Raw genomic sequence first — 25,020 nt, forward strand, 5'->3', positions numbered from 1 at the left:
AATACTATTTAGGGCAAAATTGTTGGGCTGAAGGGATATGGGCCTTAGAGGATGAGCGATGGGCTGGCCCAAACCCACTTGTTTTCTTCCTCCAAAACGGCTCAAGCCCACCGCTAAGCCCACCGCTAGCAGACATATTGTTCTTTTTGAGTTTTTCCTTCAAAGCTTTCTTTCACGGTTTTAAAATGTGTTCTTTAAAGTTAAAAGTCAGACATCAAGTGGTGTGCCAGCAAGGACACAAGAGATCCCACATTAATTTAAGAGGGGAATAAAATATTCATTATAAAAGTGTGAAAACTTCTCTCTAACGGACGCGTTTTAAAACCTCTAACGGAAATTTCATAAATAACCATATCTACTAGCACCGACTGTTACAAAATAACTCATCATCATGCTCTCCTCTAGCTCAACATAATTATGTTTAAAGAAAAAAAAAATGTGATATGTAAAAGGAGAGTAAATTTGCACACCAATGTGGTGCGACTCACAAACTCCAATGCTTAAGTTAACAACCCCTTCAAGTTTATTACATTTTCTTTGCAAATTAGGTTAGTAATGATTAATCAAATTGAACTAGAATGTCGAAAGTCAAGGTCATACACGACGCCTGGCTCCTCGAGAAATTGATCATAGGGTCGCCCTCTGCCTCATATAGCAAGGTTGAGGAGTTGCATTTCGACTTTAGCCCAAATTCTTCTCTTCTCCTCTACCTCGTGGCTCGATCCTTTTGTATTTACCATAACTTTGTCTCGCGTCGAGTTTGTTCTAAAAGTTCTGCTTCTAAAAAATTGACATTTGACAACCCTTTTTAAAATAATAATAATAATTACCAAAAGTTTATTCTTGAAATAAATAAATAAATAAATAAATAAATAAATAAATAAATATATATATATATATATATATATATATATGGTAATTGATGTTTTATTAATTAAAATATGCTCGTACCAATTTAAAAAACATAAAATAATGAACATAAATTTGATAATATATATTAAATAATAATAATAATAATAATGAATGTTAAATTATTAACAAATTGAACTACATAAAATGACTAAATTAGGTTTATAACCATTAATTTCTTACATTTTTGCCAATGTAATAAGTAATAATTTAACGATTAATATTGAATTAAAATTTTAAAATCTAAACGAACCTGATTCTTTATTTTACTTTTCTACAAAGAAAAAAACTTTCAACTATTACTTCTTTTATTAAAAAAAAAAAAGAAATTATAAAAAGTTAGTGTTCTAAAAAGTTGGAAGAGAAAAAATATATATATAAAAGGAAAAATTATTCGATTTAAATTTCATTTTTTACTATATTATTCTCTTTTGATATTTAAAATTTTAACATATTTATTCAAATCATTTAGTTATTTATTTATTTATTTTTGTCTATTATCTCAACTTTTAAAATTTATATTTTTTTTTTATATAAATAAAACGGAAAAGTTTAAATTTGTGTATTACAGTCTTAAAATGAGCATACAGAGTAATCATAATAGTTCGAGTGAAGCGTGGATATGTATTAGATAGTAAATGGAGATCAAATACGTTAGTCAACCTATTAGACTCGGAATTAAAACATTAAGAATCGAGATGTTAGAAAACTTGAACAAGACACTTAGGACACTTAAGAGGGTGCTCAGCAAAGCAAAGAAAAGAACATGTGCCTTTCAATTGCTTGTTTCCTTCCCTTTTAACCAAAAGCCAATTTGAATCAAACCCCACGCAAGCAATCCCCAATTCCACAGCGTAACAACAAGCTTGCCCATTGAAATCCCAAAGCCTTTTTGGCCCCCATCGCCCTCTGCGCCATTACCCAACTGGCTCCCATTAACCCTTTGTCTCTGTCTTCAATGGCCTAATACAATCCCACCCATTTCCCCATTTTCGATTTCCCTCTTCCTTTTACAAGATTTGCCAACAAAACCCTTCTCTGCTCGTTTCTCAAGCAGCTCTAATGGGGTTTTGGCCTTGTTTAGCACCATTATGCCTCTTTTTGCTTCATTCCCAGTTAGCTTCTTCAGCTTTGATACTCAGTTTGAAGCACCACTACCGCAACAGTGACCACCACAATCGGCGGCCGATGCTCCAAGCCAACCAGAGTAGCTGTGCTCTGTTCTCCGGCACTTGGGTCCGAGACGACTCGTATCCACTTTACCAATTTTCAAACTGTCCCTTCATTGATGCCGAGTTCAACTGCCAAGCTTACGGCCGACCCGATTCAAACTACCTCAAGTACCGATGGCAGCCGCTCGATTGCGAGCTCCCAAGGTCTGAAATCGAAAACCCAGTTTGGTTTTGTTTGTTGTTTTTTTGTTTGTCATTCACATTTTGATGGATCCTGCTGTAGCGTTTTGATTAAAGGTTCGATGGGGCTGAGTTTTTGACGAGAATGAGAGGAAGAACTGTGATGTTTGTTGGTGATTCATTGGGGAGAAACCAATGGGAGTCATTGATTTGCTTGATATTAGCATCTGCTCCGCAAACGCCCACTCAAATGGTTAGAGGAGAACCACTTTCAACCTTCACATTCCTGGTGAGTAGACATTCTTTAACCTTAAGATTTCATTTAAACATTGCTCAAATACCCACAAAAAACAGCTCAACTCATAGATCTCAGTGATATCAAGTCTTAATCTCTGTTGGGTTTTGACATTTCAGGATTAGAACTTTGAATCCCTGGCTGTTTTTGAGAATGAACAATAAACTATCAACTTTAAGACGATTATTGATATCATTCCAGCTCGATTTGTATGGAATCTCTTGCTCTAGTGATACCAGTCTTAATCTCTGTTGAGTTTTGACATTTTAGGATTAGAACTCCAAATCCCTTGCGGAACCATAAACTATTGACCTTCAAGACGATAATTGATATCATTTCCGCTCGATTTAGATGGAATCTCTTGCTCTAGTGATACCAAGTCTTAATCACTGTTGGGTATTGACATTTTAGGATTAGAACTCCAAATCCCGTGCTGTTTTTTGGGAATGAACCATAAACTATCAACCTTTAAGACGATAATTGATATCATTTCCGCTCGATTTGGATGCAATCTCTTGCTCTAGTGATACCAAGCCTTAATCTCTGTTGGGTTTTGAAATTTTAGGATTAGAACTCCAAATCCCTTTCTCTTTTTGGGAATGAACCATAAACTATCAACTTTAAGACATAATTGATATCATTTCCGTTTGATTTGGATGAAATCTCTTGCTCTAGGATATCAAGCCTTAATCTCTGTTGGGTTTTGAAATTTTAGGATTAGAACTCCAAATCCTTTTCTCTTTTTGGGAATGAACCATAAACTATCAACTTTAAGACATAATTGATATCATTTCCGCTCGATTTGAATGAAATCTCATGCTATAGTGATACCAAGCCTTAATCTCTGTTGGGTTTTAAAATTTTAGGATTAGAACTCCAAATCCCTTGCTGTTTTTAGGAATGAACCATAAACTATCAACTTTAAGACGATAATTGATATCATTTCCGCTTCATTTGGATGAAATCTCTTGCTCTAGTGTTACAAAGTCTTAATCTCTGTTGGGTATTGACATTTTAGGATTAGAACTCCAAATCCGTTGCTGTTTTTGAAATTGTACCCTAAACTATCTACTTTTAAGACGATAATTGATATCATTTCAGCTCGATTTGGTTGATAGATTGAAGCCACTTTTGCAGGAATATGGGTTAAATTTGAACTATTACAAAGCTACATATCTGGTGGACATAGAAATAGAAAATGGGAAGAGAATCTTGAAGCTAGAGGAGATATCAGTGAATGGCAATGCTTGGAAAGGAGCTGATGTGATATCCTTCAACACTGGCCATTGGTGGAGCCACACAGGCTCTCTGCAAGGGTTTGTTTGATATTGAACTTGAAATCTTGATTGATATGATATGATCTGATCTTGATGTGATGAACGGTGTTGATTGTGTTTGTTTCAGGTGGGATTATATGGAATCTGGAGGATCATATTACCAAGACATGGATCGGTTGGCTGCAATGGAGAAGGGTCTAAGAACATGGGCTGATTGGGTTGATAAGAACATTGATGTTACTACAACAAGGGTTTTCTTCCAAGCTATCTCTCCCACTCATTACAAGTAAGTCTTCTTTTTTTTTTCTCTGTCTTTATTGTTTTCCTCCATTATTGAATGTTGGCTTGGAGCCCTACAAAAACTTTGTTCCCATGCTCACTTAGCCTCTCCTCGATTATCAGTTTAGATCTGATCGTAGATAATTACCATTTTAGCCCTTTTAGTTTTACGAGTCGAATAAATTACAAGTTCAGTCCCTAAACTTTGGTTACCCCTTCAAATCTCACCGTAGATAATTACCATTTTAGCCCTTTTAGTTTTACGAGTCGAATAAATTACAAGTTCAGTCCCTAAACTTTGGTTACCCCTTCAAATCTCACCGTAGATAATTACCATTTTAGCCCTTTTTAGTTTTACGAGTCGAATAAATTACAAGTTCAGTCCCTAAACTTTGGTTATCCCTTCAAATCTCACCGTAGATAATTACCATTTTAGCCCTTTTAGTTTTACTGAGTTGAGTGAATTACAAGTTCAGTCTCTAAACTTTGGTTATCCCTTCAGATTTCACTGTAAATAATTACTATTTTAGCCCTCTTAGTTTTACTAGTCGAATAAATTGCAAGTTTAGTCTCTAAACTTTAGTTATCCCTTCAAATCTCACTGCAAATAATTACCATTTTAGCCCTCTTAGTTTTACAAGTCGAATAAATTACAAGTTTAGTCTCTAAACTTTGGTTATCCCTTCAAATCTCACTGTAGATAATTACCATTTTAGCTCTTTTAGTTTTACGAGTTGAGTAAATTACAAGTTTAGTCTCTAAATTTTGGTTATCTCTTTAGATCTCACCGTAGATAATTACCATTTTAGCCCTTTTAGTTTTACGAGTCGGAACAAATTACAAGTTCAGTCTCTAAACTTTAGTTATCCTTTCAGATCTCACCGTAGATAATTACCATTTTAGCCCTTTTAGTTTTACGAGTCGAACAAATTACAAGTTCAGTCTCTAAACTTTAGTTATCCTTTCAGATCTCACCGTAGATAATTACCATTTTGGCCCTTTTAGTTTTACTAGTTAGAAAAAATAATAATAATAATAATAATAATAAAGAAATCATAGAAATTATAAACTTTTAAAATGTCACATTAAATAGACGTTTTGAAAGTCGAAGGACGAAAATGAGATTAAAAAAAATGAAAAGACCATTTTACCCTAAGGACAAAAATATCTTACACAACTTTAACATAATCCAAAGGTGTCGGTGGGACAGATCAATTTTGAGAATTATATATAAACGAATATATATATTTATTGTAAGATATTTTCAAGCCATTTAAAAGGGAAATATAAATTGTAAATAAGGATGCTTCTTTGAAGCTTCCTGGTCCCCACCTGTTGGCTTTTCTTAATTTCCTGAATTGAAAATGATATGAAATTAAAGCATCTTTCCAACATTATGTCTTATTCCATGAATTTGGTAACATAAGTCATCTTTGGTTTGGTTTAGCTCAATAAAGTATTAGTATGTGATCTGTTATCTCAAATGGTATCCGAGCGCTAGGTTTTTAGATCCGGTAGATCCGCCTATGATGTAGGCCCAACCAACTTCCATGGTCCTCTAGCAGATGTATTGGCAAAAGGGGGTGGACACTAGGCGGTGTCCCGACAAAGACGTTGGGTCCCAAAGGGAGTAGATTTGGGGGGTCCCGCATTGATTGGAGAATAGAATGAGTGTCAGCGAGGATGCTGGCCTCGAAGAGGGTGGATTGTTAGATCTCACATTGGTGGGGAGGATAACGAAATATTCTTTATAAGAGTGGAAACCTCTCCATAGCATACACGTTTTAAAAACCTTGAGGGGAAGTCAGGAAAAAAAAAAGTACAAAGATGACAATATCTGCTGGTGGTGGGCTTGGATCGTTCCGTTAGATTCTTTCTTCTTGACTTAGTCAATTCCCTTTCCCTCTTTGCATTACCACTTAGACGGATTCTTTTTCATCGGTTCATAGTATTGGTTTGATTGAACTGTTGAAATGTTATATGCAACTAAACTTGGTGATGGTTGTGATTATCCAAACAGTCCATCCGAATGGAACACCGGGACAACGTCGATGATGACAACAACAAAGAATTGCTATGGCGAAACGACACCGATGGGGGGGATGACGTACCCGGGTGGGTACCCAATTCAAATGAGGGTTGTGGATGAAGTGCTAAATGACATGAGGAATCCAGTGTACTTGTTGGACATAACAATGCTATCTGAGCTAAGAAAAGATGGGCACCCTTCCATTTACAGTGGTGATTTGAGCCCTGAGCAAAGGGCTAACCCTGGTAGATCAGCTGATTGTAGCCATTGGTGCCTTCCTGGGTTACCTGATACTTGGAACCAATTATTTTACACTGCTTTGTTCTTTTAGATCATCTATCTTATTCTTCAATCATACTCAAATTTATTCTCTTCCCTCTCCTTTGATGTAATTTATGGAGGAATATAGATTATTCGTAACGTAGGAGCACCATTGCAAAATAGTTTTACGTTCGTTGTACTTTACTTTACTTATCTTGTTCAATATGTCCTTAAGTTCTCTACCATATGGCTTGCCCAACGCTGGGAAGCAACACCACAACGTTCCGTACTCAATAAGGTTCATCTTGCACGTCCGAAGGCACTTGTATTCAACGAGACTCATGTTGCACACTCAAAGACACTTGACTCTGCCCACCGTGCATGTTTCGTTGCTGTGTCGCTATTGAACACCCTCGAGCTGAAATATTTACGGATTTATAAATTAAACGTTTAGGGTTTTATTAGATATAGATTCGAAGGTATCTGACAAATCTTAACTTTCAAGAACAAAATATTAGCTTTATTTACGAACAAAACATTAGCTGTATTGCAAATATGGTCTCAAGCTCCTTGTCAACACGGACAGAAGAAGATAAGCATTAAACGCTGCGTTGCATGTGATAGAGACGTTGAGATTCATGACGTCATGCTCAACGGTCGCCTCAAGAAGGGGAAAAAAACACACAATTGAAATTACAGAAATACCCCTTCCTCATTGTGTCCTTATAACGGTAACTTCGCGGAACTGTCCTTAATCTGCGGGACCCACGAAGGGACATCTGTCATTTGCTGCGTTCACTCACACTTCCTATTTTCTTTCTTTCAGTCAAAAGAATCATTAAATTCCACTTTTGAAAAATAACTCTCTGTTTATAACTTTTGACTTCTTTTTTCTCTAATTACCTTTTTACCCCTCCCCTTTCTAAGTCTTATTCCTTTTTTACCCCTAAATCTTGACTCCTTGACTTCAATTTTGTTCATAATTAAAAAAATAAGAGAATTTTTTTTTTGTATAAATAAATTTTAAAACATATAACAGCTCAAGAATATTTAGTGGAAGATTAAAAATATTTGATATTTATAATCGAGGTTAGTAATATGTTATGACTTGTGAATGTTTGATATTTGAACTTTACAATATTTTATATTTTAATGTTACATGCATTGTGAGCAAATAAAAATTAAAAAACAACCCGACCAACTCAAGCTGTTCAAATTTTTTTAGTTGGTCTAGAAGATTTCTCGAACAAGTATGTATGGACTCGAGTTGCAAAGAAAGGGCAAATTAGGTATTTCACATAAAATAAAAACGAATATTAGTCAAAATACGTTAAGAATAAATCCAAATCCAACTGGCCTACCCCGCTATTAACACGGAATCAAAAAAACACGACACGCGCGAGCCGTTTCCCCTTTATATTCCCGTTTTTTTCTTCCCATTTTTCCCATATCCAAATCCTTCAAATTTCATCTCAATTTCAAGAACAATCCCTAATTGGAAGCAAAATTCACATCTGGGTCTTCGTTTTTTCGTGTTTTTGAATCTGGATTTTCTCTAGAAGATCGGAATATGTCCGTCTCCGTCGCCGTTTCGAATTCGCCGGGGTTTTCCCCTTCGTCCTCGATGTTCTGCAACAAGGCGGCGATCATTTCTCCGGCGCCGGAAGCTCTAACACTGACGTTGGCTCATTTGAAGTCGTCTCAGCCTTCGTCGTCTTGCTCGTCTTCGCCGTCTTCCCCTTCTTCCCCTTTTTGGATTAGGTTTCCGAAGCCCCCTTCTGGGCTTTCCGCCGTGGCGCCAATGGCTTCCACTTCTTCTTCTACGTCTCCGACGTCGTCCAACGCGATCACGAAGAGGAAGAGACCAGCGAGGTTGGATATTCCGTTGACGCCGTTGAGCTTTGGAGCTCTGGTGTCGCCGTCGTCGTCGTTCAGGGACGTGATGGAGGCCGAGAGAGATGGGTATTCTGTTTATTGCAAGAGAGGGAGGCGGAGAATCTCCATGGAAGATCGGTATTCAGCCGCTGTTGATCTTCGTGGCGATTCTAAAGAGGTAAATTGTTTAAGAAATTTCGATTTTAGCTTCTGGGGTTGAGTTTTTTCATCAAAATTTTCAATTTTAGCTTCTGGGGTTGAGTTTTTTCGTCAAAAATTTCAATTTTAGCTCCTGGGTTTGAGTTTTTTCATCAGAAATTTCAATTTTAGCTTCTGGGTTTGAGTTTTTGCATCAAAAATTTCAATTTTAGCTTCTGGGGTTTGAGTTTTTGCATCAGAAATTAGAAGGAACGTTAACAAATGAGCAAATTGGACTTAATTTTCTGTAATTGTTCTTGATTTCCACAGGCATTTTTTGGTGTATTTGATGGACATGGCGGTGCAAAGGCGGCAGAATTTGCAGCAAATAACTTAAAGAAGAACATAATGAACGAACTTGAAAGAATAACTGACTATGAACAAGCCATTAAACATGGCTACCTCACCACAGATTCTGATTTCCTCAAGGAAGATCAACGCGGTGGGTCATGTTGTGTAACAGCCCTGATCAAAAAAGGCAACCTTATTATCTCCAACGCTGGTGACTGCCGTGCCGTTCTTAGCAGCGAGGGCGTCGCAGAAGCCATCACCTCCGACCACCGTCCGTCACGAGAAGACGAAAGACAGCGAATCGAGTCGAGGGTAAGAACAGGAATTACATCATGATCATAATGATTCATTCCTTAATCAAATGTGAATGTGAAAATTGAATCTGTTTGTTCATTGTGTTCTTCAGGGTGGATATGTTGATCTCTGCAATGGCGTTTGGAGAGTCCAAGGATCTCTAGCTGTAACAAGAGGAATTGGGGATGCTCACTTGAAACAATGGGTGATAGCAGAGCCAGAGACAACGTCGATACGGATCGAAGCTCGACACGAGTTCTTGATCTTGGCCTCCGACGGGTTATGGGAAACGGTAAGCAGCCGTCGATCAATCGAAACTGGTGTGGAACCTGTTTGATTGAAAATTCTTCAATGTATTGAATTGGGTTTGGTTGATTTTCAGGTGAGCAATCAAGAAGCAGTGGACATCGTGCGCCCATCGTGTGTGGGGATTGAGAAGGCAACGCCATTGGAGGCCTGTAAAAAGCTCGTGGAGCTATCACTTTCAAGAGGCTCAGTAGATGATATTAGTGTAGTTCTTATTCAATTGCCTAACTTCATTTGATATTCTTTTGATTTAGGAGGTGTTTAGACTAACCCATAATCCAATCTAATTTTCTTAGTGTAATTGATTCATCATATTCTTTTGTATTTAATAAACTATAGAGGTTCAAAAGATCTCGATCTCGAACGATTCTTGTTCTCATTTTTCATTACTGTTCGTACCCATTCTCGTTACGGGTAGCAGCTAAGATTCTTAGTCTACTATGTTCGTCTTTGTACATCGTTACGGTCGAAAAAGCTTTAAGAGTTCCTCTTCTTCCCTTCACTTGTTGTATCAGATATTATATTTTGATGCCTAGCCCGCCCCTTTATGTACGTTTCATTTGCATAGGACCCGTTAGGGTTCAAACCATTTTAATAATTTTCGGGCCTTATTGGGTACGCACCACTTCTATATAAGAGTGGTATCACTTCAAACATATCAACCCTACTCTAAATGGGAAGTATAGGTAGGGACTTCAGGAGAGTCATGAAACTTTGATCTTGAACTATCGACTTGATTTGCCCGTAAGCCCGAGAAATTGAATCGAAAAGGTTGAAGTAGATTGGTGAACAAACCGAACCTAGTGAATAAGCATGAGTATGATATTAGGCTAGGTTGCATGAACTGGTTTGGGCTAGTGTAATGTCCGAGCTCGATAGGTAAGTCAATTTTCCTAACTTTCTTTTAGTACTTTCGATAAATACGAAGGTATAGAATTGAAAAATGTTCGGGATACATCTAAAGACCTAGAAAAATAAAACAAAAAATGCTAAAAAAAATTAGAAAAAGTTGGGTCAAAGTCAACGAAGGAGCAAAATGGAATGGTTCACCGTGAACAGACCTCCAAGGAAAAGAAACAAAGATGTTAGGGTTCGGAAAGAATGAAGAAGGGAGAAATGCTCACTAGATTAACGAGAAGAGGTTAGGATATTCGGATCGTTCGACTTCACCAAGAACTGAGAAAGAACAAAGGTAAGTTCTATGGATTTTTTGAAATTTGATTTTTTTCCTAGATCGGAGAGTATTCTTTAGAGTTAAAATTTGAGATTTCGAAATGTTGCCTTAGGTGCGCAACCTCACATATTTATGTAAAAACTTGGCTAAGAATCGAGACAGAAATCAAAGTTTTGATAAATTGAACAAACCTTAAAGTTTGAATGCGTTCATTATGATTTGTGGTTACCTAAAAATTATAACAAAATTAAATCTTGAATGTTGGATCAAAGATTTATAACTCTCATGAACGAATCAAATCCTTTCGAATTATCAATCATAAGTTACAAATATCAAAAGAAATTAAATCGAATCACTCGATAATCGAAAATCTAAAATGTGGAAATCGCAAGTGGGTTAAACAAAGAACACACGATGATCGAAAGAGCGCAAAACGGTTCAGACATACGAAAAACACATGTCGTACTTTAGTTAGGGCTACACGTTAGGCTCTCGAGAGGTAGCATATACTACTCATGAAATTACACATGATTTCATATTACCTTGTTATTGCATCACTACGTATTTGATGCTATCAAATCATACCTTCTTAACGTTTAAAAGCAAAATTGACCAAATTAAATGACGGAAAGTTACATCATAACAACTTTAATATAAGTTTGAACAATTTTGTCCATTTTTTAACAAATACTTTAATGTCAATATCGATCCTGTGGTAGCTTTTTAGACGAATAATTAAGAGAAAATATAGAGATTAATTATTAGTTCAATGCAAATAAAACCAAACATGAACAAAACAACATGGGTCCTATGTTAAAAGTTGTATTGTCGGCCAAAACCAGAGCTCATAGCTCATAGCTCATCTTGAATTGAATTTGCAGCATATGGAATATTATTGCATGATGTTAGGATGCTAATTTTAAGACATGGATTTGACCTAACATTTCTTGTTTGGTCTCCTTTGTTGCCTACCACACCTTCTTCCTCTCTCCCACGCCCCTCCCTCCCTCTCTCTTCTTCAATTTAATAATGAATTTTGCATGAGATTTTGATACGAACAACAGTCTACAAGCGACTCGGGACATCGAGCAAAGAGCTCCAATGCGCGTATTCTGAGCTACGCGATGCCGTAGTTGCATAAACTGGATCAACATCGTAACAACGCATTCTGAAAACTGTTGGACCAGCCATAATTGGTTTTTTAGCTGTGGGCCTAGCAAAAAAAGAAAAATGTGAGTCGATACTAATTAAAGTTATTTAGGTAAAAGCTTTTATTTAGTTGAGATTAACGTAAATTTATCTCGAACACTTTTGTATCCGTGCAAGCTTGACTATGATAAGTTAAGAACACGAGACAAAAACAGCATAATAAGTACACATTGTTTGGACTTACCCCTTCGATTTTTGTCGTAGATGGAAATATTTTATAGAACCAAACAGTTGTCACTGCCCTTTGGGCACGTCTCTGCTCTTGCAACATGCCCCCTTCTTTCCAACAATACGATTTTCATAATACACAAAGCAGCTAAGCAAGCGATAGCTAGTCGATCGTTATATTCTTGTGATAGAGAAGACGTAGTTGAGACTTTAAGAGAAAGTCGATACGAAGGTTCAAATCTATGTTTTAGTTTAGTTTATATAGTTTGATTAAACTCTCTTTTCGAATGTTATTTAGTGTACTAATTTGGGATTTCTTTTTCTTATATGAAACGTTCTATTTGGGTACGTCAAAGAAAGAGAAAAGACGGGTTTTAAGGATTAGAGTTTTTTTAGTACTTGCACGTCCAATTGAAATGTGAATACAATGCAATAATTTAACTAAGCATTCATTATACTTATAACTCTCGTTATCATGTCCCAAAAAAAAAAAAAAAACGGGTACAGTCATCTAATACTAAATTTAGACAAGTACGAGGTCCAGCTGTACAAATGGATCGAGACCATAATAAATTAAAAAAAATACATAAAAATAAAAGGGAAGATATTACGAATCATGTTAGGTATATAAAATACATAATTTATCTTTAATTAGCTAATTTGATTCCTTATAACAAGAGATTCTTCACATAAAATATTTCAAACATGTCACATTTTCATTAAGAAAAGAACAATAAAAGCAAAACCCTAGGTGGTTGTTGATGTGTTTGAAGACAAAACTCCAAGAAACAACTCTATTTGAGAGAGCGCGTGTTTGTCATGCACCTCGACTTGTCGGCTGTCTTTTAAATCTCTTGTCTCTATATTACACGACATCAGCCCGCCTTATCCGACATCCAACCTTTTTCTGTTTTTTTTTTTTTTTTAATTTATTAATAATTACAATATTCTTTTATTTTGTGCCCCCCATTATTTGATTTGGAAGTTTTTAACATTTTTCAACATTTTTATAAGGGGGTAAAAATCTCTCCCTAATAGACACGTTTTAAAATAATGAATCTCACAGTGATGCATAACAGACCAAAATAGATAATATCTACTAGCAATGAGCTTAACAAATAACGTACAGTGAGACTTAAACAAGTTAATCTTGCTCATTTTTTAAAGTAAAAGGGGCGGAGATTGAATTTATAAGATAACCAAAAGATTTTTTATCGTACTCATTAAATTATCACCGTTAAAATCTCAGTGTCATATTTGAGAGAAGGAAAAAGGGAAAAGTCTCTTTAAAAGGACGTTTTTTTAAGATAACGGAATGAAATTTTCTTAAAAGCGAAGACTTTAGACGAGTTTGAATTGTTTCAGAGAGAGATAACAATGGATGATATAGCTTATGATTAATACAAACTATTTTAATAAAAATTGCTCGTGCTTCGTTTACTTTATCAAAATCCAATAACTTATACGTTTAATTTTATAAAATTAAAACAAAATAAATTAAATCATAATTACCTAAGAAATTATGGATTTTTTTTTTTAATTTAAAATTTCATGAACAATTATGAAGAAAGGTTGGTTGCAATTGATGTTGTAACATTATTGGGTGATATAATTATGAATTAAAAAAAAAAAAAAAAAAAAAAAAAAAAAAAAAAAAAAAAAAAAAAAAAAANAAAAAAAAAAGCATCTTTCAACATTCCTATGTTTTAGTAATGATTTTTTCCTTTTTTTAATAAAAAGAAAATGCCTAGTGAATAGTGATGATTATTTATAATAAAAAGCTAAATTATATATAAAAAAATACTTAATTTTTTTTTAATTATAATATTATTTTTAAGTTTTAAATATTTGATGGTCAATTGATGCATACGGAACCACATGAAGTATCCCGAGCCTAAATGGTTACATAATTAATTGAGACTTAATCGATAATTCAATTTTTTTATAAAAAAAACCAAATATAGATTTAATCGGTTAATTGTAATGCTGGGAGTTCAAATTTATTTTCTTTTCCTTCCAATAAGCATTTTAAAAAAGTACACTAGGTAACCGTGATATTTACCTGCAACATGGTTAACCAACACGAGTCATTCCAGCATGTTTTGTCTTTACTAACATGCATCTTAGAAGAATTTCCGAGAGACACCTAATACAGAATTGCTCTAAGCAAAACACACTTAACTAGTCACTTTAAATTCTTTTAAATCTTTCTCAGCTATTATATTTTCATTATCGCTCTTATTCGGATATAGTCTTTCTTTACTCGAGTATCACATGAATGTGTCTTTTATCATTCATATTTTCCGCCACTCCAAATTAAAAAGCGAAATTAATAATTACACATAAAAAAAAAAAAAAAAAAAAATTGCCATTTGTTATCAAAATTTAAATAATATTGGGTTCTACCATTTCCCACGCTATTGATAATGAAATCAAACGCTCTCAAGTGGGCCCCACTATTCAAATTTTCTTTACTCTAATTTATTTTTTGGTTATCCAAAATTTTAAACTTTAGGATTATTGTCTAAATTCATATCACTAATAATATATAACCTAACTAAATTAATTAATTATGACATCATATATTCTCGACCAAAAATGAGGCGTTCGAGTTTTGATATTTTGGAAAGTTTTGTTTCTTTTGCACTTTTCTCCCGAAACTGTAATTATGAGTGTTCATATGACCTAATAACCCGACCAATTTGAATTACTCAATGAGTTAGGTTGGATTCTTTTATTGGTATGGTTGAATTTTTGAAAACGGTTCAATTTATAGGTTAACATTTTTTGGTCGAGTCAACCTAACTACCCAAATACAGGGTTACAACCCAACCCAACCCTACTTTTTAAAAAAATTAAGAATATTCAGTTTGTAATGGATATTAATGATGCTTGTGACTCGTAAATGTTTGATATTTGAATTTTACGAGATTTTAATTATTATCGTAACATATTGTGAATAAGTAGATTTAAAAATTAAAAATAATAATAATCTGACAACCCAACTCGAAAATAAAGGGTTGGGTTGGGGTTGAAAGTTATTACTCGAATCACCAACTTAATCAATCCACTAACCCAAAATTTCGGGTTGGTCTAAAAGATTTCTTTCAACTCAACCCGTGCACAACCCTCACCTAAAATATTCAAGTAAATCTAATATATATATATTTTTTTTGTTGGAATATATTAAACCATAAAATTCCGTTATTGATTCGTCTTACCTCTCAACCAATTAACTTGTCTTGACTTGATCCACGTGAAATTTATGTTGATAATAGTTAACAATTTCGTCTCGGATTGACAACGAGACGAAAAGATGCCAAGTGGAAGGCTGTCACTATCATAAAAAAGCATCACATTTTTGCACATTTATGAATGGGAATTTGAAACTTGGAGGGAAAAAAGAGAAAAATAAAAAGAAAAAATAAAAAGGATTCGTCTTTATCCAAAAATAAATAAATAATTAATTAATTCATTAATTATGTGGACAAATTCATTCCCCTTTTTTCATCTTCCTTCCATTTGTGTGGCGTGTAAAATTGCCAATTGCTTGGCTTCACAATTTTGCCCTAATTTTAATTAAAAATCCAATCTTTTTTAGTGCATTTAGGCCATTTGGCAAACCCTTTCTTCTTCTTCCCTTTTTCTTTAAATTCCAAACCCTAAAACGTTTTCCCATTTCCATTTGTTCTTTTCTATTCATTCAATGTTCCCTCTAATTCACCTCATTTTCAACTCGATTCGACCTTTTCTTTAAAAGGGTCGTTGGAAAACGTTCAAAAATACCTTTTGGTTTAGATTCATGTTTTGAATTATGCTTTCAGTACTCGTTCGTGAATATCGATTGCTGTCTCTTAGATGACACTAAATTGAGTTGATATATTGTAAATTTAGGGTTATGGTTTCGAATATATTGTTTCCATCGAGATTTAGGTTCAAAAGTACCTTTTGATTTGACCTAGTTTTTAACTCTCTCTGACCTTTTCCTTAAAGGGGTTGTTGAAAAACGTTCAAAAATACCTTTTGATTCAGGTTCATGTATGAAATGATGTTTTCGGTACTCGTTCGTGAATATCGATTGCTATCTTTTAGATGATACTGAATCGAGTTGATATATCGTAAATTTAGGGTTATGGTTTCGAATATACTATTTCCATCGAGATTCAGATTCAAAACTACTTTTTGATTTGACCTAATTTTCAACTCTATCCAACCTTTTCCTTAAAAGGGTCATTGGAAAACGTTCAAAAATACCTTTTGATTCAGGTTCATGTATGAAATGATGTTTTCGATACTCGTTCGTGAATATCGATTGCTGTCTTTTAGGTGATACTGAAACGAGTTGATATATCGTAAATTTAGGGTTATGGTTTCGAATATACTATTTCCATCGAGATTCAGATTCAAAATTACTTTTTGATTTGACCTAATTTTCAACTCTATCCAACCTTTTCCTTAAAAGGGTCATTGGAAAACATTCAAAAATACCTTTTGATTCAGATTCACGTCTGGAATTATGCTTTCGGTACTCGTTCGTGAATATCGATTGTTGTCTCTCAGATGATACCGTATATTTCTCTGTTTGTCGTTTAGATGCTGTGGGTACTAGTCAAATGACGGTTTATTTTTCAATTTATGATACACATGAATTTGGATTTTGTCGTTTCTAGATTAAAAGAATCCATCTTTTACTTTTTGTTAAAAGTTACATAAATACTTTCCAACCATGTTGACGTTCACAGTAAAAGTATAGCTCGACATGGTTTTTAGTCAAAAATCGTGTACTGCAAATAGATTTATACTTAAAAAAAAAAAAAAAAAAAGTTGAATATATATATATATATTTTTTAATAATTAACAATTCTTCCAACTAAATTAGCTAAAATCCATAATGTTTTAATTTTTAAATGAAATTCATGAACTTATATATAGATAGAATCATGACATAATCTCCAAGATTCTAAAATTTATGACCAATTAAATTGAAGAAAAATAATTAAAATAGGGAAATATTTTTTACACCAATAAAAATTTAATTGGCCAAATATATATTGCTTTTTATAATAAATGACAAAATAATTTATCCACCCGAAATATTTAGTCAACTTTTTCGAAAATGGATAAATATTTATTATTTATTTTTTCAGAAAATAGTTGCATGTATAGATAATATTTAGCAAAAGAATTAATAACAGCCACGTGTTTGTTAATTAAGTAAGATTAATTAGTTAACCATTTTTTTAATTACAAGATTCCCTCCCTTATTTGCTCACTTATTTAAATAAATGGTTTAAAAATTATATTTTATTTTAATGGATTAGTTTTTAAGAGGCTTAGTAAAATAATATTTTTAGTTTTTGTTGCAATTTTATAGATAAAAAGTTATACCAAATCAACATGAATTATAAAGGCCGTGTTGAGTTGGATTGGTGTTCGGTTTTGGTTGGGTCGTATTTTTACGAGTTGATTAGGTAGATTCGTTGCTGAGTTCGAGAAAAAACAATTTTGTCTACACTGAACGTATTAAATCTGTCTATGCTGGTAAAAACGCTTAAATATCGGATCCCTAATATTTATATTAAAAATTCAAGACAAAATAAATTAATTAAAAAAAAACACCGACATATAAAAACAACTAAATTAAAAAAAAAAACAAATTAATAAATTATGAAGAGAGAGAAAAAAAAAGAAAATAAGTAAATGTTTTTTGTTTTTAAATTTTATTTATGGTAATGGAAAATGATGGGCCACGTCAACTGAATTCCACCGGCAATTGTAAAGCAGACGTGTAATCGTGGGAATCCACTTCACACGTCGTTCCACAATTCCTTGCAGCCTCTTCTTCTCCCTCTATCTCTCTTTAGCAGATGTGGCATTTTATTTTAATGCCACGTCACCATCTTTTTGGCGTAATTTACCCCTAGCGTTCGCTTATCAGTTATCTTTCTTTCTTTCTCTCTTTTGGCGGCTATAATCGTGTGTGGGCACTTTGACGACAGTTTCATGCAAAACGCCGACAACTCCACCGAATCGTAAAAGTCAACGTGACTTTAGTCATCAAATCAAACGGCTCTCACCTACCCACATAAACATGCTTACTCCCTAAATTCCCTTCCGTTATTATCCACGAAAAAAACGTTAAATGTTTGGTTTTATCGTTGACTTTTCAACCTTGGATCTATTTATCTACTTTTCCTTTTTCTTTTTTAAAAAACGTATTTATCTTCTTATTTTAATAGGTTGATATTATCAATTTTCTTTTTTAATTTTTATTTTAAATTTTTAAATTTTTTAATAATTCCTTAGAACTTTCGAACATAATTAAAAAATGGTGTCTCTTTATAAATGATATATGCATTAACCCTTAAATTAAATCGAACATTAAGATGGAAGGGCTAAGATTGAAAGATGGAAGGATATTGAAGGGCTAGGATTGAAAGGTGGAAGGATAGATAAGGATAAAATCCAAAAAATGAAACCCTTTTGAAGAGTATACAAAATATTAAAACTTGGTCCATATCCACCCAATTAAAGTGCGCCTCGTGCCATTTTAACCGTTTTTTCTTCAAATTATCCACATTCCCAAATATCCAAAATTCATAAATAATTTAAATTAAATTCTATTTTTATTTTTTATTTTTTTTATTTTTGCACATTATTATTCCCCCCCATAATCAATGATCCACGCGCCTCTATAAATACACGTTCAATTCCCAAATTCACAATCCATTCACCTTTTCTTTCACTTTTTTTCCTCTGTTTTTTCCTCTGTTTCTTCCCTTTTCAGCACTGATCAATGGCGAATACGACGAAGCTTTCCTGGACAAGAAGTAATTGTGTCATCGGAAAGGGTTCCTTTGGAACTGTGACCGTCGGGATTCGAAATTCGGACGGTCGGATTTTTGCGGTGAAGTCTGTCGGACAGAGTGTTGGATTCCGGCGGCAGATTGAGTGTTTAGAGAAAGAAATTCGGATTCTTAGATCGTTGAATTCGCCGTACGTGGTGGGGTTTCTTGGTGATGATGTTTCCGATGAGACGCCGATGACGTCGCTTCGGAATTTGCACATGGAGTATTTGCCAGGTGGCACCGTTGCCGATGATCCAATCGGTACCGGCGACGAGATGGTTCTACGGGCGAGGACACGGTGTATTGTTTCCGCTTTGAGTTATGTTCATTCCAAAGGAATCGTTCATTGTGATGTTAAAGGGCGGAATGTTTTGATTGGATTGAATCCAAGTTTTGTTAAATTGGCTGACTTCGGCTCTGCAATTGAAATCTCCGGAGGCGACGGAGGCGACGGCGACACGTGTCGATGTTCGGTGGCGCCACGAGGGAGTCCGCTTTGGATGGCGCCGGAAGTGGTTCGAGGGGAATATCAGGGGCCGGAATCGGACGTTTGGTCGGTTGGGTGTACGGTCATTGAAATGGTCACCGGAAAACCGGCGTGGGAAGATTTCGGAGCCGATACGCTGAGTCGAATCGGCTTTTCCGATGACTTACCGGAGTTTCCGACACGGTTGTCGGGACTCGGACTGGATTTTCTCCGGAAGTGTCTTGTAAGAGATCCGAAAGAACGGTGGAGCTGTGATCGGCTACTGCAGCATCCATTTTTAGCGGCGGTGGCAGCCTCGCCGGAAATCGCCATCGAGAATTCCCCCCGGTGCGTGCTCGACTGGGTCAACGCCGATTTCGACGATAACGAAGATGAAGAAATCCCCTTCTCCGGCGAAACCTCCGGCGCCGGAAGCCAGGAAAGCGAGATCTCCGGCAAGTGCAGAATAGGGAAATTGAGTACGAGTGAATGGCCGAACTGGGAATCGGACGGTTGGTCGTCGGCGAGAAGGTTCACAGCGGCGCCGGTAACCTGTGAAGAAGGAGTAGGGGTAAATTGGGAATATGAGAATTCGAGAGGGGTAGAAATGGAAATGGAGGGAACAAGTTCAGAATATTCGGAGTTCGTAAAGCACAGTGACGAAGAATTGGGAGCCGCCCTTTCAAATCCTAGCGGTCTGGAGACTCCGGAGCGGCCACGTAATAATTGCGGCAGCGGCAGCGGCAGCGGCGGCGGTGGCGGTGGATTAAACTCGCAGCGGTGGCTGAGCGATAATTACGAAATTATAACGATAACCTCGTTGATATATTCAATTAAATTAATATTATGTTATTATTGGAAAATATTAATGAAGAAATTGGTGTTATTTGGTATTTACACTTTATTACTTCTTTTCTTAAAAAAAAAAAAAACACTTTATTATCACTAAACTTAAATTAAATTAAAAATTAATTTTTTTAATAAATGCAATTTAAGAGGACCCAATAAAAGAACATTAATTCAAATTATATATATTTTTAATTACAAGGCCAAACTAAATGCTTAGCTTTAAGGTCTAAACCTTATGAGCACCACATGTTTCAAAATTAATGTTGGTCGGGGGCACAAAATTATGGTAATTTTATTAAATAATTTATTGTCTTTATATTTTAAAAAGTTTTATTATTTATTAATCAGTTGTCTATGTCATTATTATATAGTAATGACATATACCTAATTATTAAAATTATTTGTAGATAAATGCATTATTAAATTTAATAGTTATTATTAAGAGCACTAATTAATATAATTTATATAAAAAGGTTTAAACAAAATTATAATATAATATTTACCCTATTTTATAAAAATTAAAATTTTAATATAATATAAATATATAATGTCTGAACCGGGTGGGATGAGATTTTAGAAGAACCTACGCTCTTTATCTTATTTAACTAACGGGGAAAAATCTCTCCCAATTCTATTTCATATTTCCCACTTAAACGACAATTTCTCACCTTATTCAGAGTGGATCTTCTCGAGTTAAACATAATTGTTGTAGGAAGATCATATGCATGGACAAACACTATCATACTAACGAATATATACTCGACTAAATTCAATAGTTTAGTATACATTCGGGGATGTCGTCCAAAGAGACGGGCTAGACGCGGTTGGCTTGGTAATGGTCAACCTATGTGTTTTGGTCTCTTATTAGGCTATCCTTGTTGAGTTAGACCTCAACTTTGTTCATCTCAAGGTTCAAAGTTAGTAAGTGTATTGTTTATTTGCGTTGCATTCAAATAATTAAAATGTTTTTAGTTTGTCATATCTAGTCCTAAAATTGGTATACTAATAAATGTATTAAATTTAGTGATATAATTTAAATAATTTACCACGTGTAAAAGGAGCTGACTATAGATATATGTAACTCGAGACTATGTCACATGCAAATATGATTATGTAAATATAATTATACTGTTTATACGAGACGTTGCAAAACTGTTTTTATTCAAATTATAAAAAAATATAAAAAACTTTTACCTGTACGTTGAAATTAAATACGCTCGGATCGTGTTTTTCATAAAGTCGGTGTATTTTATTATGATATTTGTTGGTTTTTTAAAAATATTTATTTGTCTTGCTTTTATCAATTATGTAAAAATAAAAATAAAATTAGTGTGAAAAATAATTGGAAATAAAAATCTTAAGATTTTAAGCAAGTGTTGATGTTCATATTTTCACTCATTTTTCCACTTCCTTTCTCCTACATTTATAAACCCTAGTTTATCCGCCCGCACCCCAATTCCGATCCATTTTTTCATCGTTCTTCCACATTCTTAACCAAACCCTAAACCCTCTCCCATGGCGAGTTCCGACACCGAACGCAGAGAAGATGAGGAGGCTCCGGCCGCAGAGGATGAAGACACTGGAGCTCAAGTCGCCCCAATCGTCAAGTTGGAAGCGGTAGCCGTCACAACTGGTGAAGAAAACGAGGACGTTATTCTTGACCTGTATGTTCTTTGCCATTTACTTGTTTATCTGATCTCCTCAATCTAGGTTTTGGATTTTATGGTTTAATCGTATTTGTTGCTTTAGAAAGTCCAAACTCTACCGATTTGATAAAGAAGGAAACCAATGGAAGGAGAGAGGTGCTGGTACTGTTAAGTTTTTGAAACATAAGGAGACTGGCAAGGTTCGTCTTGTTATGAGGCAGTCTAAGACCCTCAAGATCTGCGCTAACCATCTTGGTTCGATCTCAACTCTCTACCTCGTATATCAAACTCCTTTGAGTTCTTGTTCTTTTTGTTGCTTTCTTGATTTTGATTTAGTTCTTGTATTTTATCGTTTGATTTGTCGTGATTGTAGTTCTTCCATCAATGTCGGTTCAAGAACACGCTGGTAATGATAAGTCTTGTGTGTGGCATGCGCCTGACTATGCGGATGGTGAATTGAAAGATGAGCTGTTTTGCATCAGATTCCCATCTATTGAGAGTGAGTTCAACTCTGTATATTTTTTTTTCTCCAAGTCTTGTTTGTAGGTTGACTGATGGATTCTTAGACTTTTTGATATATATATATATATATATATATATATATATATATATATTGATATTTAGTAGTGGGCGGTATTAGTATCAAAGATGATTCTTATATCATTTCACTTTTTTGTCTTTTTCTCCCCTCTGTGAAGTACTCTGTTGGGCGGTCTACTTGTGTCGGGTTTGTTAATTTAACTCAAAATAGTCTTGAGTATCACTAGTATAATTCTTTTCACCGGCAATATTATTCTTTCTAGTTGTTTCTGGTTTGGCTGTGCTTTGGTTTGTACAGTTTATCATCATAAGATATTATAGAACAATGGACTATCACGGTATGTGTGAGATCCCACCTCAATTGGAGAGAGGAACGAGTGCCCGTGAGGATGTTCGGCCCCATATCAATTTAAGAGGGGAACAAGTGCTAGTGTGGACACTAGGCCCTGAAGGGGGGTGGATTGTGAGATCCCACATTATAAGGTTGTACAATGAAGCATTCTTTGTAAGGTTGTGGAAACCTCTCCCTAGCAGACGCATTTCAAAAACCTTGTGGGTAAGCCTGAAAGGAAAGCCCAAAGAGGACAATATTTGCTAGCGGTGACTTAGGCTTAGACTTAGGCTTCTACAATATGGTTTTAAGATTTTAAGATGAATGTTCTCCTGGCTGTACATGTTAATATTTGATTCTGTTAAAGGTTAGAACATGAATTTGTTCTTCAAATCCACACTATTGTTCTAATACGTTCATAATGGTAACTTATCCATGAAACTTTTACTGGTCTGCTTATTATTACTGATTATTGATTCTAGCTAAGACTTTTTTTTTTCCCATTTTCATTAACATTTGTTTTTTCTATTCAAAGATGGGAAGTTCTTTATCCATACGTCTTTTCTGTTATTCTACATAGTTTCTTTAGTCATATAATTCAGACAAATTTGATCAGCTGCGTGGTAGGGGCAGACTCAGAGGTTGGTGGCTGAAAAGAGGAGAATAGTATAGAATTTCAGTATTACTTGATGAGGGTTTACAAATAAAATTTGATAGAAAAGTAGGTGAAAAGGTGTGTGGCTTCATTGGTGCATAGAGAGCAAAAAGAGGAAGTGGATTCAGTTATAATTTTACTTTAGAGGCTTTTAGTAATGAGAAGTAGTAGAACGGTTGAAGAGAGATGAATGGTACAGATAGAAATTTCCTAGGTCATAATTATCAGTGCTTTTTGTTGGTGTATACTGGATACATCGGATATGGTAGGGGTCTTCCTTACATGCAGTGGTATGTAGCTAAGATGGTTAGAATTTTGTTTAGATAAACTTAAGATAAATTAATGTTACTGGGTTGCTCGCGTTAATTTGTATGACTGATTTATATTATTACTCTACTCTCCATTTGCAAGAGGTGCCCCTTTCCATTCATCATAAGCTTTCCATTGTGTTTTGAATGAATATCAGTTCAAATCTATCAAGGAATTAGACATCCTAACTCTATAAGATAGGAAACCCTGGATAAAAATTAAGGTTTCTTTCGTTTCTTTTCTTTTCTTGTCTTGTCCTTGGGTGGTGAGCAATGAAGTCCATCGAACTAATTTAAGCAGCTTCTCTGCCATGGCTTCATCCAATGAAACAACAAAGGATATTGGATTTTAGTTTGTGGCTCATATTTGACGTGAAGCATGGGAATAAGCATGTTGTGAGCTTTGATTTACAACATCACTAAATGAAACACTTGACAATTCTTAGTGCTCTGACATGCTGCACATTATTAGTGTAATGTTTACTTTTCTATCTCACAGTTCTTTAGCTCATTTTATTACTTTTTCATTCCTTTTTAATTTCTCTTTCGTGGGGTATTTTAGTGTAAAAAGATATTCAATTTTCTTGTTTTGGAATTTATGTTTGCCATCTCTAGACATTATTAATTTCATCTAATCCTCCCAAACACTGTGTAGCATGTTTTTTTGGGTAGGTTTGAAATCACAAAACAGTAGAAATTCCTGGATTTGCATGACCATCATGCTTGTGATCCATCCATCCATCCATCCATCCATCCATCCATCCAGCATAGATAGAGCTTTTATAGAATGTTTATCTCATCCTTTTAGTACTTCATTAAGATAGTTTATTGAATTGTTGTGTGGGTATTAACAGACTGCAAAACCTTCATGGAGACATTCCAAGAAGTCGCGGAGTCCCAAACGAAGAAAGAGGAGAATGAAGATGCATCTGCAGCAGCTGATCTACTTGAAAAATTAAAGGTTGAAGAAAAAAAGGAGGAAGGTGAAGATAAAGCCGAAGACAAAGCTGAAGATAAAGCTGCAGAGAAAGAGTAATTAGGAGGCTGTTTCCCCTGTGTGAGATACTAGAAGAAGAAGATACACAATACCCTAAGAAAAAGATGGAAGAGGTTTTGCCGAGTTATGATGCCCTTGCTTAATTATCTAATGATATCAAGTTTTGGGCTTCCGACTTACATTTGCACTATTACTATTTAAGTTCTTTTCTTTCTTAAAAAAAATAATGTTTCTTGTGTTTTCTTGTCTTTGTCCTGCACGACCATAGTTCAACTGTCATAAAACATATGCTTATGTGTATCTTTGTCGAAGAGGTTAGCATCGAGACATAGCTTCATACTCATATTTTTAGGAAACATGGTGTTTAGCTCCGAAGAGCAAACTCGATCAAATCCTTATTTGTTTGCTTTGTTCATTAGAAAGGTCATTCTCTTAATAGAGACATTTGACTAATTAAATAACA

At 34.8% G+C, this 25,020-nt stretch overlaps 4 protein-coding genes across 4 annotated transcripts; all 4 read left to right on the plus strand.

Annotated features, from left to right (window-relative positions):
* Positions 1 to 1,742: 1,742 nt before the first annotated feature.
* On the plus strand, positions 1,743 to 6,625 carry LOC111493169 (protein PMR5-like). Its single transcript, XM_023142813.1, has 5 exons — positions 1,743 to 2,285; positions 2,379 to 2,550; positions 3,694 to 3,872; positions 3,961 to 4,119; positions 6,133 to 6,625. The coding sequence occupies exons 1-5, from the start codon at positions 1,972 to 1,974 to the stop codon at positions 6,470 to 6,472; spliced, it is 1,164 nt and encodes a 387-aa protein (XP_022998581.1). The 5' UTR covers positions 1,743 to 1,971; the 3' UTR covers positions 6,473 to 6,625.
* A 1,210-nt stretch (positions 6,626 to 7,835) lies between these two features.
* LOC111493170 (probable protein phosphatase 2C 25) lies at positions 7,836 to 9,734 on the plus strand. Its single transcript, XM_023142814.1, has 4 exons — positions 7,836 to 8,455; positions 8,746 to 9,078; positions 9,173 to 9,352; positions 9,443 to 9,734. The coding sequence occupies exons 1-4, from the start codon at positions 7,973 to 7,975 to the stop codon at positions 9,602 to 9,604; spliced, it is 1,158 nt and encodes a 385-aa protein (XP_022998582.1). The 5' UTR covers positions 7,836 to 7,972; the 3' UTR covers positions 9,605 to 9,734.
* Positions 9,735 to 18,614: 8,880 nt separating this feature from the next.
* LOC111493258 (mitogen-activated protein kinase kinase kinase 18) lies at positions 18,615 to 20,180 on the plus strand. Its single transcript, XM_023142905.1, has one exon. The coding sequence runs from the start codon at positions 18,714 to 18,716 to the stop codon at positions 20,178 to 20,180; it is 1,467 nt and encodes a 488-aa protein (XP_022998673.1). The 5' UTR covers positions 18,615 to 18,713.
* A 1,266-nt stretch (positions 20,181 to 21,446) lies between these two features.
* LOC111493172 (ran-binding protein 1 homolog b-like) lies at positions 21,447 to 24,913 on the plus strand. The gene is made up of 4 exons (XM_023142816.1): positions 21,447 to 21,744; positions 21,830 to 21,981; positions 22,100 to 22,225; positions 24,415 to 24,913. The coding sequence occupies exons 1-4, from the start codon at positions 21,596 to 21,598 to the stop codon at positions 24,594 to 24,596; spliced, it is 609 nt and encodes a 202-aa protein (XP_022998584.1). The 5' UTR covers positions 21,447 to 21,595; the 3' UTR covers positions 24,597 to 24,913.
* The last annotated feature ends 107 nt before the right edge of the window (positions 24,914 to 25,020 follow it).

This window comes from Cucurbita maxima, unplaced genomic scaffold (genome assembly GCF_002738345.1).
Source record: "Cucurbita maxima cultivar Rimu unplaced genomic scaffold, Cmax_1.0 Cma_Scf00018, whole genome shotgun sequence".
In the NCBI taxonomy this organism is placed as follows: domain Eukaryota; kingdom Viridiplantae; phylum Streptophyta; class Magnoliopsida; order Cucurbitales; family Cucurbitaceae; genus Cucurbita; species Cucurbita maxima.

What these genes read in the sequence shown, in the direction of transcription:
- LOC111493169 (XM_023142813.1), top strand. Translation starts at nt 1,972, where the DNA reads ATGGGGTTTTGGCCTTGTTTAGCACCATTATGCCTCTTTTTGCTTCAT. An exon ending in CTCGATTGCGAGCTCCCAAG is followed by an intron (nt 2,286 to 2,378) that starts GTCTGAAATCGA and finishes TTTTGATTAAAG; the next exon opens with GTTCGATGGGGCTGAGTTTT. An exon ending in TTTCAACCTTCACATTCCTG is followed by an intron (nt 2,551 to 3,693) that starts GTGAGTAGACAT and finishes CCACTTTTGCAG; the next exon opens with GAATATGGGTTAAATTTGAA.
- LOC111493170 (XM_023142814.1), top strand. Translation starts at nt 7,973, where the DNA reads ATGTCCGTCTCCGTCGCCGTTTCGAATTCGCCGGGGTTTTCCCCTTCG. An exon ending in TTCGTGGCGATTCTAAAGAG is followed by an intron (nt 8,456 to 8,745) that starts GTAAATTGTTTA and finishes TGATTTCCACAG; the next exon opens with GCATTTTTTGGTGTATTTGA. An exon ending in CCGACGGGTTATGGGAAACG is followed by an intron (nt 9,353 to 9,442) that starts GTAAGCAGCCGT and finishes GTTGATTTTCAG; the next exon opens with GTGAGCAATCAAGAAGCAGT.
- LOC111493258 (XM_023142905.1), top strand. Translation starts at nt 18,714, where the DNA reads ATGGCGAATACGACGAAGCTTTCCTGGACAAGAAGTAATTGTGTCATC.
- LOC111493172 (XM_023142816.1), top strand. Translation starts at nt 21,596, where the DNA reads ATGGCGAGTTCCGACACCGAACGCAGAGAAGATGAGGAGGCTCCGGCC. An exon ending in GAGGACGTTATTCTTGACCT is followed by an intron (nt 21,745 to 21,829) that starts GTATGTTCTTTG and finishes TTGTTGCTTTAG; the next exon opens with AAAGTCCAAACTCTACCGAT. An exon ending in CAGATTCCCATCTATTGAGA is followed by an intron (nt 22,226 to 24,414) that starts GTGAGTTCAACT and finishes GGGTATTAACAG; the next exon opens with ACTGCAAAACCTTCATGGAG.